Genomic DNA, 13,731 nt, shown 5'->3' with positions numbered 1-13,731 from the left:
GCCCCGAGTAGTACTGCGGTTCTGCTTGCTGAGGGAAGTATTCTCTCACACATGTATATCTCTGTGTACGTACACAGCCTACGTCAGCACAAGCCCACACTGTGTGTCTGCACTCCCATGCAACCTCAAACAGTGCTTAGATATCGGGTACAGCAAGTGTCTGTACTAGAAACATTTTACCAATCTGAGAAAGCCAGTATTCCCACAGTGACAAAGTGCTCCCAGTAGAGAAACACCTATAATAGCATAGCTGCCCTTCACAATCCCACAGTAAAAACAGCCACATGAGTCAAATGAGTGGCAAAACCACAGTTTAGCCAATGCAACTATCTAGTCTAGGATCTGTATCAGTGCATTCTAGGCAACTGGAGATCATTCATTCCCACATCACATTCACAGGAAAGATTGTTGCCCAAACCAGCCTTGCACTAAAGTTTTCATGGTTTTAGATGTGAAAATACAGCATGATGTTGGTTTTCAAATGAAGTCAGGTATTGAAGATTTAAAGAATTTCAACCTAATTTAGTTTTTATCAGGTATTTCTCCTCCCTCACCCGGTGTTATTCAAACTCAAGCCACGTGGCTGGTGTCAGCAGGTGGTTATTTTGCCCAACACAAACAATTTTTAGATTGCTCCAATCCATTTTTGTTTCATCTTTCTCAGGAAAGCCTGTTTCACATGACACTTGTGACAAAAACATCTCAAAGCCTATACAGTCAATATTACAACTGGAAAAATATCTACCTAATACTGGCAATAAAGAATGTCTGAAAACTTCATGGATTAGAACATGTGAGGAGTTTCCTTATAACTTCAAATATTCTCTGCAACCTTGTGTAAAAGGCTAAAGGATTTGGGTCTGGAAGTAACAGTAATTCAGACCCAAGCAACAGTAAAACTTGGAGAGAGATAATGTTGTAATGCTCTTTTTCAAGATTCTGAGCATTATCATGTGTTCACCATACACACCTTTGCCATGAATTATTCCTTTAGGATAGGATAGGTCTGCATGCTGGCAGTGTATTTATTATTCTTTTCTGACACAGTTTGGAGCCCTGTGGATTAGCATCTGTTTAGTTTTGCATATGTAAATTGTAAGGTAAAGAAATAGTCCAGAATTGTTCTTTTCCCCAGGCACTTCCATGTGGACATAACCACAGCAGACTCCTAGGGACTTTTCAGGATATTTAAGAACTTCTGCCTCCTCTGATAAACACTCCCTTATGCTTCTCCCCTGAAACCTCTGATTTATGTATCAGCACTGGGTTCTGAAGCAAAATGGATCTTGCATGGCAGGAGGGAATGGACAGCAAGAGGCTTTAGGGAGCACTAGCCAGCACTGCATGGAAAAACAACTGATATTCAAATACTGTAATGTTTGAAAGAGTTGAGCACTTAGACAAAATGAAAGAAATAGGTATGTCATGCGTGTATTATGACAGTCTGTTTCAAGTAGTTCTGTCTTGTTTCACTTCGTGTAACCTTCCTGTATGCTATTTTCAAACAAATTTACAACTGATGTGGCACAACAGTAACTATCACCATGGATGAGGTGTACAATCTAGCAAGCAGATCTGTGCTACCTAAGCTACCCAAGTGACTAACAAGTAATTAGTTACCATTTGCTGCACTGATCTGAACAGAAACAGGAGCAGCACACGCTTTGTGGGAAGGTGTAACAGCTATTTTCCCCAGTAGAAGAAACCCTGGTCTTTGTGCTCCCAGGACATGGGCTCCGTCCCAGGCACCTTGCCTTGTTCCTTCCATGCTCTGCTCCTTCTGTCCCATCCCACGACCTTCTGTGCTCATTAAGAGCCTTTCCTCCTTGTTCTCCTATACATGGTATCTCTTCCTTCAAACTCCCATTTGTAAACACATTTTATCTGTCTCATGCTTCCAGTCATAATTTCCCTTTCTGAACAACCCTCTGCTTCTTGTTTCCACCTGTCTTCCAGTAGGTGCCTTCTCTGTGTGTTAGGTTTTTATCAAGTCTGACTCCCTTCCCTGCAATTCCATTCCCTCCTATCACTTTTATTTTGATAATCCCAGACCTGTAGTAGGTTTATTCAGTCTTCTGCTCATCTTTCTGATTCTTTCGGTAGATCTCAGGCCCTAACTCACACACCAAGCCCAAGCTCCCTTGCTGTAAAGTTCCCAGCGATCTCTATAACCTCTCCAAGATGCCACCTTATTCTCTTTGGATTCACTTTAGGCAGCTTTTTTTGTCTTGTTTGGCCAGGATCAGCCAAAGAAAGAAGGGCTGGGGATGAAAAAGTGTATTCATCAATTTGAAAGGCAGTCCTTGCTTCACGTAGCTGAAGCAGGACCTGACACACTTCATACATCAGTGCCACGGAAAGTACCTCTTAGCCCTAGAATTGAAGATATCCAGGGAAGAGGAGACTCTGGGATTTAAAACAAACAAACAAACAAACTACCAGGCATGGAATTGTCAGGGATTGCAAATTTTCAAGGACTTTTTACTAAAATTTGAATAGATTCTCATCCACATGGAAAAAACCTAAACAAAACTATCCCTCCTGTCTGCCTCTTCCTCAGAAATTTCAGATCCCACTTCCAATGCCTGGTAGCACAGAACACTTAAAAAGTGTGAGCATTTTCGAGCATGGTCAAAATGATAAATCCCTGCATTGCCTCATCCTCAACACTGGGAAAACATTTTGACTGTATGGTGTACAATCTTAGTACAGTTCAGTATAAACCTTCATGAATGACTTTTCTGTATGTTTGTGGGTGCTGGCAGCTTTCGTTGGTAATGCAAACTCCAGCAATGCTGTGCTTATTTTAGTACAGAATTTGGGCTGGCATGTCATTTTCCCATATCCTGAATCTTCTCTTGCTATATCCTTCATTCCTTAAAGGGATGATAGCCAGCAGCAAAGTGGATGCAGGGGACAGATCACGCAAGGAGAAGGGGTAAATATGAATTGCAAGACAAATAATTGCTATAGCAGGACATGAATGGCTTGATGGGGCCAGCAGTAGGCAGCCATGGATGGGATATACAACTGGTTTTTAGCAACAGCTTCCTCTAGTTGAATTTATTTCTTGGAGAGAAGGAAGACAAACTACACAGTTTGCTGAGCAGGCTCCCAGTTGGGCATCTAACTTCTTGGAAAACTGCAAATTCACTCACATGGTTCACACACACAGGAAAAAAAGCTGCTACCACAAGAAAATCAGATGGGCAGAAGACCAGACATCAGAGAACTAGAGGGTGTAATATGCTGGAGTCAGCAAAATGAGTTCAGTGAGCAGGAACACTGGAAACCCCTCTGGCTGACACTGCACAGAGTTCAAAAGGCAAATTCCTCCCCTTTTTCTGAAGTTATGAGGAAGGGCAGGCATATAGACCTCAGAGCTTATGAGATGTCTATTCTCGTGCGCTGGAGGAGGGGGTCATTCCCCAGGATCCCACTTGTACTTGGTTGGAGCAGAAATCTACCTTGTAGCACAGTGCCATGGACCCTCTCCTGCTCTGACTCTATGGAACATATGCAGCAGATTGGCCTGACCGAGGGTATACTGCCATGTGGGTACTTTGAGTCAGGAGTGGGCTGTGATGCTGTATCCATACCTGTAGGTGCTAGAAGTACCCTAGTCCTGGGCTCAGCATGCTGTGACTTTCTCTTCAAGGAAATGGCTGGGGGAGTCACTATCTAGTGCTAGTGGGCTTCTGAACAGGGTCTGAAAATGCAGAAGTAGTGCTAAACAGGTTTCTGTAGGAAGGGGATCTGATGGCAAATTCCCTTGCTAATCCCATAACTAAGAGAATGGTAATTCAAGAGACCCTTGCTTTGCACTTGCTGCACCCATACTTACTCCCAGAGCACTCAGATCCTGTAGGAGTGAATGCTTTCATTTAACACAAAGGGCCATTCTGGAGTTTTGGTAAAAGCAATTTACCTCTAAAGATCCTGATGCACCTATGCAACGTTACACTAACTGCGGATATGGACCAACATTTGGCTGGTGGGTTTAATATGCTCACACACTTTACTGCCACTAATTTGGGATATGTGTGTTCCTAGGCTGAATGATTAATGTGTTAGGCAGGTCAGTGCTTGGTCTCTCATAAATCATCATTGAGCTTCACCAATGACAACAGTAGAGGCCCTCTCCATATGCTTTTAATAAGCTCTAAATGGACTGGACATCAGTCATCTGTTTATTTCTGAAATCTAATGAAAAACAATTCAGTCCTATCCATTAGTAGGAGATCCTTCAGCCCATTTTCTTTCTTCCTTATGAATTCAGAACATGGCAGTGCACATGAGACGTGACAGACCCAGATGAATAGCTAAACACCTGGTCATGGTGGGAAATGATGAGTAAGCCCAGGAAGCTAGCACTACAGGGAATCACAGCTAAAATTTAACATGTCCTCATCTTCAGCTGAAATAAACTCATGTCACTGTGTTATGATCAGGCCCAAGATTCCTGTCTATTTAAATACTGTTGTTCTGTTCATTTTCTTTTTCTGGCTATCTCTTTGGGGATGGAAAGATAAGGGAACATCATCTGTTTAGATGCCTGTTTTTAACCTGCCCATTTGTCTCTCTTCTCTAAAACTATCTTAATGCAAAGGTTTCAACTGGAACTCCTGGCAAACTGGGGCTGGAATTCCCAAGCTGACATTGCTGTTGACAACATTACATTTGGACTGGGCTGCTTCCCTGACAGTGAGCCACAAATGCTGCAGAATCCCTTAAAGAATTCAGGTAGTGTAATAAGCACCCCACAGATCGAGGACACGCACACTCTGCTCTCCCCAGAAAGTGTACATGATCACTCGTGGTAGCTTTTACAACACAATGCATTTTATCTCAGACCTACTGAAGATTGCAAATAGAGGGAATTTTACAGTGTGTCAGAGTGTCCTAGTGTTCTTTTTTTCTTTAATCTGGGATATCCTGTATCACGTGGTTGAGACCTGTCTGTGTGGATTGGCAAGAAACTCTACTCTTATTCCTTAGCTCCTAAGTGGAAGGATTACATCACAGTGTTCTTCAGCAGTCCCTGCTGACCTATGCACCCTGGCAATTGATAGCTGAAGGGTATTTTTTGAAATCAAAGGGGAAAGTCACTCCATATTTTAGTGGAGGAAAGGACTACAATGAAGGAATAAAGTGATTCTGACAGTAAAGTTTAGATTATTGCACTGTTTGTTTTACTTTGCAAGGAGGCACCTGGATTGTCACTGCCGGATATATATCAGATGTGCTTCCATTTACTCTGTTACTGTGAATGCAACTGACAACAGTGTATTCCACTGAAAAATGGAGCCAGTGCTACCCTCAGAAGCCTGTTAGCAAGATTTGTGTTTTCTTAGCAGACAAGTGGAAAGAGGTTAGATACTTGAACCACTTACAAATATTTAGAAACCGCCTTCTTTTTGCCCCTGGAGAAAAGATGTATATTGTTGTAAAGGAGCTGGAGGATATGCAGCACTTGAATTGTGACTTCTGTTATAGACAAAGTGTGCATCAGTGGTCCTGTGCCACTCTTCATGTGTCACCACACCCAGTGTGTCAGCATTTAGGGTAATAACATGTCTCTGCAGGAGCTAGCTGTACATAGTATGTGGGAAGGCTTATGTCAAAACAGATGTGTTGAAAGTTCATCAACAAAAGCCTCTTTTCCCTCCCACCTTTGTCTGATTTAACCTCCTGTTTTCTCTCCCTTCGTTCTGTGGGCACTGAAACCACTTTTCTATAAAATGCTGTGCATGCACATTTTCATTTGAAATTAAGAGCAAGAGATGTTCCTTGATGGTAATGTCATTTGTTCACTGCCTGGTTCCCAAACACTGTGGGACCTCCATGCTACCCCTCTGTTTTGAAATCTTTTGAGGAAACTGAAGGAAGGGATTCCAGATGCCCTTTTGCCACCCGGCTGCTGGAGCTTACTACCTCCCTGAGAGCAAATACAGCCTTCAGTTCCACCCACAGACATTTCGCTGGCTCTGGTGTAGGGATGTATCCTTTGGCAAATAGATGGGGCATAAATGCCACTGCAGCGATGTTACCAGAGCTTATCCCTTAGGCTGCCCAAGTATCTCCTCACTTTCAATTAGTGTAAATCGCAGTGATGTCCAGGAGCAGCTGGCACTCACCCCATCTGCAGGAGTGACCCAGAGACGTGTGACTCACGCAGAAGACATCACGAAGGAAATACGTTTCTCGGAAGCCTTGCACTTGCCGCTGTTCCTTGAATCCTCTTTGCAAACTGACGTTTTCTCGCCTCTGAAAGCAGTCCCCTTGCATTTGTCTTCCCCTGACTTTAATTCAGTTACGTTGCAGAGAAGCCCAGCAGCTCTGCTGTGTTTTCAGTAATGAAATTATTTCTCCCTGGCAAGGAGAGGTTTCAGATGTCAGAGACGGAGCCAATTAAGATCCAAGCAGTGAATTCTTTGCATGAGGGCAGCAGGAAGGAGGTATGGCAGGAAGGAAGAATTTGCTGCTTGCTAGGATGTAAATATTATTTTCTCCATCTATTTCAATCTTGTAGTTCAATTGCTTTACAAAGCCCAGTGCAGGCTCTGAAAGCACTGACTGTCTCTACGCAAGCTGGGAGAGAAAATGAGCTTTTCCATATACCTCAAAATCAAGACGAAATATTCAGTAAAATTTTGGAGGGGAACAAATGATTAGTGAGGACAGCTCAAGGGAGATCAGTAAGGACAAAAACCAAATAGACCATTCTTTGGATGGCTGCTCCTGAACAGTGACAGATGTTTTCCCGGGGAAAGGGTGAGATGCAACCACCTTCTGGTTCATACAAATCATCTTTTGTAAGATGGTGTCGCAGACATGGGTGATGACATGGGTCTGGTTTGTTGTGAGAAATTTTAGGGGACAGGCATAAAGATAATTCATCGTTTTAGTTAACTAATGATTTCATAGGAAGAGGTCTGAATTTGGAGTGTCTAAATAGGAAAACATGGGCTGGGAGACAAACAGAGCGCTAGTTGTTGCCCTCCTCAGTGCTTATGTGGTCTCTCTCTATCACTTTTTGGTGCTCTGAGCATTATCTTGTTCCAATTACTATCACAGATCTGTGGTCTACCAAAGTGCACTCTACTGCCCTGGCCTAGGGATTACATTTTTGTTCCGTGCATCACTTCCCACAATTTCCCAGACGACTGGTCTATAAATGGCAAGCTGTCCATAGAGAGCTTTTGTATAGCATATCTCTAGTTCTTGACTTTGGAGTCCTCGACCCAGCAAAGTCTGGTTCTGTTGACCTGTCAGTCTCTTCCTTTGAGGTGAATGGTGGGGGGTGGTTCAAGCCTTATCACTGCCACATTTTGCTGATTTAAGAAAGTGTTGACTAGAAATGCAATAGGTCAGCCAAAGGGATGGGGAAGGGGAAGCTGGTGCATCTCCCTCATCTCTTTGACACTCTAGGACAAGCTGGAGAGGCTTCCAGGAATACCTCAACCTGCATCAGTAAGTTGGAATCTCTGAGGAGACTGTGAACACTTTGAGGATTTGTGGGGCACCTTTCTCTAATTCATCCCAGCCACAGAACCACTGTATCTTTTTTCATTACAGTCCCAAAGACAGAGAAATAGGAGTGAGTTACTTTAGCTCTTTGCATGACAGAGATGCCCTGTATTTCTCCTTTACATCTCCCTCTGTCCCTTTTCAGTGTAGAAATCAACAGTATTAGCTAAATCCTGGAGAAGAGAGTCCTGTGCTCTTCATATTTTTCTGATATAGGTACTTAATACGAATTAAGTCTTGTTGCCTTCCATTCATGGAACGTGTTGGCTGTAGGAAGAGCAAATGGAACAAAACCAGACTGGAGCACCAGCCCCTAGATCACAGGGCTACACCATGTCTGTAGAAAATGCCACCTTACAAATTCATGTCTGACAGTGCATAAAATATCAGCCTTCTAAGAGTTAACAGCCCCTGTGGACAGGGTGATTCTCAGCCGGTCTTGCAGCCTGTCTGCTGCTGAGCACGGAGGAGACACAAACTTTCTTCCAGCGTGTGAGGGTTTGAGCCTGTTTGGAGAAGGAGGAAAGATTGTTTGTTTGGAAACGAGGCATTGCCTTAGGATACGCAGTTGGGATGCTGCAAAAAAAATCTATGCAGACACACAGACCGACTCTATTTCAGCGGGTGATTTACATTCCTTTGCTCTGGCAAACACAACCAGATTTCTTGTATGTCTGTAAGTATCTGAAACTGTTATGACCTTTGGGATTCCTAATTCACCACAGGTCTTGGGAGACCGAGCATCTTTTCTGGCCATGTGTTGTCTTTTTCATTTGGTTTTCCTTCTTGTCTTTGATCCAGTTCATTTGTTTTGGGTTAATTTCATTTTTCGCTGGCTTGACAACTCCATCCATTGAAGTTCTCTATCTCAGTATGAACAGAGTGTGTCAGTACAAAGCGTCCTTTTACTTCCATCCATCAATGTGCTTTCAGTCAGACCTGGGGGGAATATTCTCAGGAGTAAAAGCTCAGCAAGGTCTCCATGCTTCAATTAGTTATTTGGCCTTTCTGACACAGCTAACAAGGGTGTTAATTATCGCTATTTAGAGCAGTGGCTTTGCAGCAGAGATAATTGTCCAGCTGGAACTGAGTGAGTCTCTTTTGAATAGAGCATCAAACAGCTGTTAGGTTCTCACAACTGGAACAAATTGAAATATTTGTAATGTTTTTCAACTGGTGAAAAATGCTCAGCATTAAATTAACTGAGGGCTCATAAAATGGAAGGAAGTCTCTCCTTTTTCTTATAGAGATTTTCCAATCAAAGATCTGCATAAAAATGGATAATTTAACTATTGAAACATGGTGCTTGCAGATTATAAGGCACGGGTTCAGTTATTACTGTTTTGGTTGTGTGGTGTTCTCAATGCATTCAGATGCTTTGGATCAGCAACTGCTGTGAAGTCCCTCCTCTCTGAGGGGCTTACTTACCATGACACAACTCAAAGAAAGACAACAATAGCTTCTTTATACAACAGAGCATCAATATCTGGTATCTGTTCTCCCACACTCTGCTTTTCCTAAAGTCTCTCGTAACCACAGCCAGTGCAAGTCGTTGACCAAGGAGCTTATCCTGCAGGTGAGCCTGCGTGGGATAACATGAAGAGTTTGTGTTCGTGTGAAGACCCACTGACTTCAACACAGATACAAGTAGCTAACCCAAGACAGGGCCCAAAAGAATAACACAAAATTACGATCGTTTAAAATATCTTTTCTGCCTAAGGTATTACTTATTTTAACCAAATTGTGTACTTGGTTCATTCACATAATCTTAAAAATTTCCATCTCTCTTTTCTACCATCCTCTTATCTCTCTCATCCATTCTACAAACAGGAAGACAAACAAATCATTTCGTTGGGAAGCGCCAGTACCCACGGGAGATTAGTATCCTGGATGAACATCTTCTGAACCCCCTGGAAGAGCCCTCCCTCCCAGGTACATGATTCAGTACTGAAAAGCTCTCTTGGTTACAAAAGATATCTCTGTTCCCATCTCCTGTGTGTGATCCACCTGCCCTATAGCAACAGTACAACTAAATATAATCCATCCCAAAGATGTGGAGACCATGTCAGGTAATCTCTGGCTAGTAGGCAGCAGTTTGCTGGAGCCGAATTCACCGGTCCTTAAATAGCAGGACCTCATTGAAGAAAAGCAGAATCTTTAAGTAAAGATGCTTTAAGTAAAAGCAGAAGCTGCATGACTCAGATTCAGAGCGCACAAAAGCCAGCCCAGGAATGAAAGGTGTAGACCAGTACAGAAAGCTGGAAATAGAGAGAGATTTACTGGGATTGGTAAGTAGTGAAGCTGAACCTAATAAATGGACAATAGGGGTGTAAAGAGGAAGACCCAGAGTGAGGAAGTAAGTGAGAATCTGGAAATCCACTGAAGATAAAAACTGGATGAAAAACTAGTAGAACAGGGGATACTGGGGACTAGTTTACTGATAGCAGAGCTGCCTAAAGGAGGACCCGAGGAGGGGAGGTGGTGCTTGAGGCTGCTTTGCTGCCAACAAATACCTGTGTGTGGCTGCACCACCTCCTGAAGGCTGTGTCCACCTGAGATGTGACAAACCTGTACTGCTGTCATTTCCTGTTAGCAGCAGCAGACACTTCTGTCACGTAGCTAACACTCATACCCCAATGATCTACCTGCATGTTCACATGATAGCATCTGTTGGGGACAGTTTTGCTTGCCTTTTCACTTAAACAAGATCAAAATTTTTCTGTTAAAATTATGTGATTTTTGCTGCTATTTTAAATATTCAGCTCTTAAACAAACAGACATACTGAGTTTTGAAGCCTTGTAGATAGCACATACTGTTGCAATGTGGTCTTTCTCTTGATCAGTTTTTATATAAAAAATTATTAATATTCTTTGTGAAGAATAATAATAATGTGAATTTTGTCATCAAAGTTTCATTAAGGAAAGATATCAACAGGAACAGTTGCTTTTTCAATGACACTTGTCCTTTGGTTATGTAGTTCTGTGCATTATTGCACTTGTCTGGGAAGTAAAGGGAAGCTCATGCCTGCTCCAACTCGTGCTGTTTTGGTCACAGGGGATACGTCTGTTGTTCTCTGGTGGTTCACAACATGTGGTGCCAGTGGTCCACACGGGCCAACTCAAGCTCAGTGTGACAGTGCCTATAAGAACAGCAACGTGTCAGTAACTGTGGAGAAAGAGGGCAGGCTGCGAGGGGTGCAAGTCTGGAGAGTGCCAGCCACAAACCGATACAGGTGGGTACCACTGGGTGCTAAAGAGGCAGCCACACTAAAGTGTGTTCTGTCTGTGGGGTTTCAGCAAGCATAAGTGTGGGACCATCTGTACTGAGCAGGTGGACGGGGCAGTGAAGAGAAGGGAAATAGGAATGCTAGCTGTAAGGATCTGTGTCTGAGCTACTGTGGAGGATGGAGAGTGGAGTGGTGACTTTGAAGAGATCAGAACAGGAGTGACTGTGGGCATGCAGTCAAGTGGAAGTGCTGCCATCATTTCAGTCCCAAAGCCTTGTCTTCTAGATTTGGCTGTAGCAGCTCATGCTGTTTGCTCCTGAAGTCTCCATCTCCAGTGCTCTCATGTAGAGCTGGTCTATCCTCCTGAGCAGCCTAGCTGAATGGGTGTCAGACAAAGAACAGCCATGAGATGCTGCAGCAGAGGAGCCTGCTCCGAAGCAATGTTTGGAAATGCAGGCAGGGGAGAGCTTGCAGATGGAATTGCTTTAGGGATGAGCTGTGTGAGATTTGTCTCTTTAACTACTTACTTTTTCTTCCAGGATTTCTGCCTATGGAGCAGCTGGGGGGAAGGGAGCCAAAAACCACAATAAGAGGTCCCATGGGGTCTTCATCTCAGCCACCTTCCAGCTGGAGAAAGATGAGCTGCTGTACATCTTAGTGGGGCAGCAGGGGGAGGACGCCTGCCCTGGGGTGAGGGCTGCACGAGCGCATGTGGGCAGAGCTTGCAGACACGATTCAATGAGGTTCAGTGGGTGGCTTGGTGTTTGGTGGTGAAAGATAGAAATCCCAGAATCCAGCAATGAAATCCAGTCAGGAGACTGGGAAGAACCAATAAACCAAGTTAGAAAGAATCTCAATACAAATATAAAGAACTCTGAAAAGCAAAAAAATCCCAAAATGTGCAAACAAATATGAAGCCCACAGGAACTTTGTTGGAAGCTTCTGGTGTTTGAAATATTTCTTCATCACCTTTCTTCTGCTTATTTTAAGCATGGAGCTTAAAGTAGGTGAGAGTCGTGTTCTCCCTCTCTTATTTTTCCACAGCTTAGGTTTCTTTCTGTCTGCCAGGATCTCAGATAATTTACTATTATGTACAGAAGCATCCAGCAGTGTTGTGGCTGCACTGTGTTAGATACTCTCTAAGCTTACAGACTAGGGGCTGAATCTAAAGCCTGTCGAAACCAGTGGGAATCTCCTTGCCCCTGGATTAGGCATTTGTAATGACAAAAACCCCACTCATGAGAAACGGAAATTCACATTGACGCTGTGAATGCTTGTATGTGTGTCCTCTAATGCTAGACTCAATGATTTGAAAGTCTTTTTATCACTTTGGCTCAAAAGTTGCTTCTTTTCAGCATGAGTTCTTTGGTACAGCCTCTTCCCAGAAATGTGATCTGTAGACCCTATCCTGGAACAAAGCTGTTTTCTCTTTACCCTAAGGTAGAGTGCTGAGGTTTGGGATACACACACTATTCTTGTAGGCATTCAAAGTTACCATTTACCCTGCCCAAAGCATATGGTGCCTTACCCAGATACTGCAACAGATTCTAAACCCAGCCTTTCTTCACTATAAACAGTACAAGACTTGTATCTATCTAAATAAAACATACATTTGTATATCTGCAGTTCCCTTTCCAATGCACTCTCTAGATTTAGGTCATAATCTACAGAGTTGTCCATTATCCCCTTGCATTTCATGACTTGTTCTCCAAATTGCAAACTGTAAGCCAGCACTAACTAGCTCCCTTTGGCAGATGTTATTGGAAAAAGTTTCTGTTCATTTTTTCCCACTTCCAAAGCACAACTTTCCTTGGCTTTGGAAATCCTGATGAATCTGTATGTTGGGTAACTAATGTTTGTTTTCCTTTCTCTGAAGCAGTTCTGCAACTCCAAACTTTCATGCTCTGTCCGTAGACCTACCACTTGCTTTTATCTGCTTCTCATTTACCTTGTTATCTTTTGTCTTCTTCTCTGAATGAGAAGACATAGGAGGTAAAACCCACACCATGCTTCTGGCCTAGATATAAGATGTGACCTACACAGGTAGAGATTTCACCTGCACTGAGCAATGTAGCAGTTTCTGAAATCATTCAGACTTCATCACCTGAGTGAAGATGGGCAGATTCACAAATCATTGAAACTCATAGAACTCAGTGTCACCAAAAAAAATAATCCCAGATGGCCAAACCATCTTTACTTTTTCAGCTGTTTCAGTGTTCTTTAGTATTTTGCAGGATACTAAAGAACTGAGACTCCAGATTGCCTTCCGAGGTGTGTCAGTAGGTCACTCACTATGAGCAGGTCGTCTCTCTCTGCTTTATGTATTTATGACCTTGAGAAATACCTAATGTACACAGCAGTAAGAAAGTTCTGAGAAGTAACCTGTAGTTTATCATATTCTAATGTTCTTGTGTATATGAAGTCCTAAATATGCAAAATATGACTCACGTGATATCGATGAGTTATTGCTGTATTGCCTTGGTTTTTTCTGTGAGCATTTGTATTTTCACATGCATGAGTAAAGTATCTGTAAATCAGAGGTAACAGACATATCTATCCCTCAGCTGTTAGTCCTTGTAGAAAAGCTCATTTTCCACAGAGATAATATATGTACTGATTTATATATGCCTGATATACATCACAAATAATACAATATTATTATACTGAGATACACGGATAACTTCAAGAGCTGGATTTTGCTGTTACATGAGTACATCTCTTGTCTCCTTTCAGGGCAATCCTGAAACCCAGAAGATCTGCCTGGGGGAGTCATCTCTCATTGAAGAAGATTACAAGAAAAAAAAGGACCTGAGGGATTGGGCTGGAGGAGGTGGGGGTGGAGGAGGAGCAACCTACATCTTTAGAGTAAGTATTTCCTCTTTGCATCTTTCCTGAGCAGTGTCCAGCAGAGCAATTAACTTTCACTGTCAATTGTGGCACATGATACTCAGTTGTTAAAATAAGGTGATGAAAA

The 13,731-nt window shown here is 42.8% G+C and overlaps 1 protein-coding gene across 1 annotated transcript in view; it reads left to right on the top strand.

Annotated features, from left to right (window-relative positions):
• Nucleotides 1-13,731, top strand: part of LTK (leukocyte receptor tyrosine kinase) — a 47,645-nt gene that overhangs the window by 13,144 nt on the left and 20,770 nt on the right. The window contains exons 7-11 of the mRNA XM_010023154.1: nt 4,610-4,704; nt 9,361-9,462; nt 10,586-10,763; nt 11,297-11,447; nt 13,491-13,622. Coding sequence (XP_010021456.1) covers nt 4,610-4,704; nt 9,361-9,462; nt 10,586-10,763; nt 11,297-11,447; nt 13,491-13,622 — 658 coding nt within the window. The remainder of the gene's footprint in view (nt 1-4,609; nt 4,705-9,360; nt 9,463-10,585; nt 10,764-11,296; nt 11,448-13,490; nt 13,623-13,731) is intronic.

The sequence above is a fragment of the Nestor notabilis genome, unplaced genomic scaffold, assembly GCF_000696875.1.
Source record: "Nestor notabilis isolate BGI_N333 unplaced genomic scaffold, ASM69687v1 scaffold5661, whole genome shotgun sequence".
NCBI lineage: Eukaryota > Metazoa > Chordata > Aves > Psittaciformes > Psittacidae > Nestor > Nestor notabilis.
This window is presented reverse-complemented; position numbering and strand designations above follow the sequence as displayed.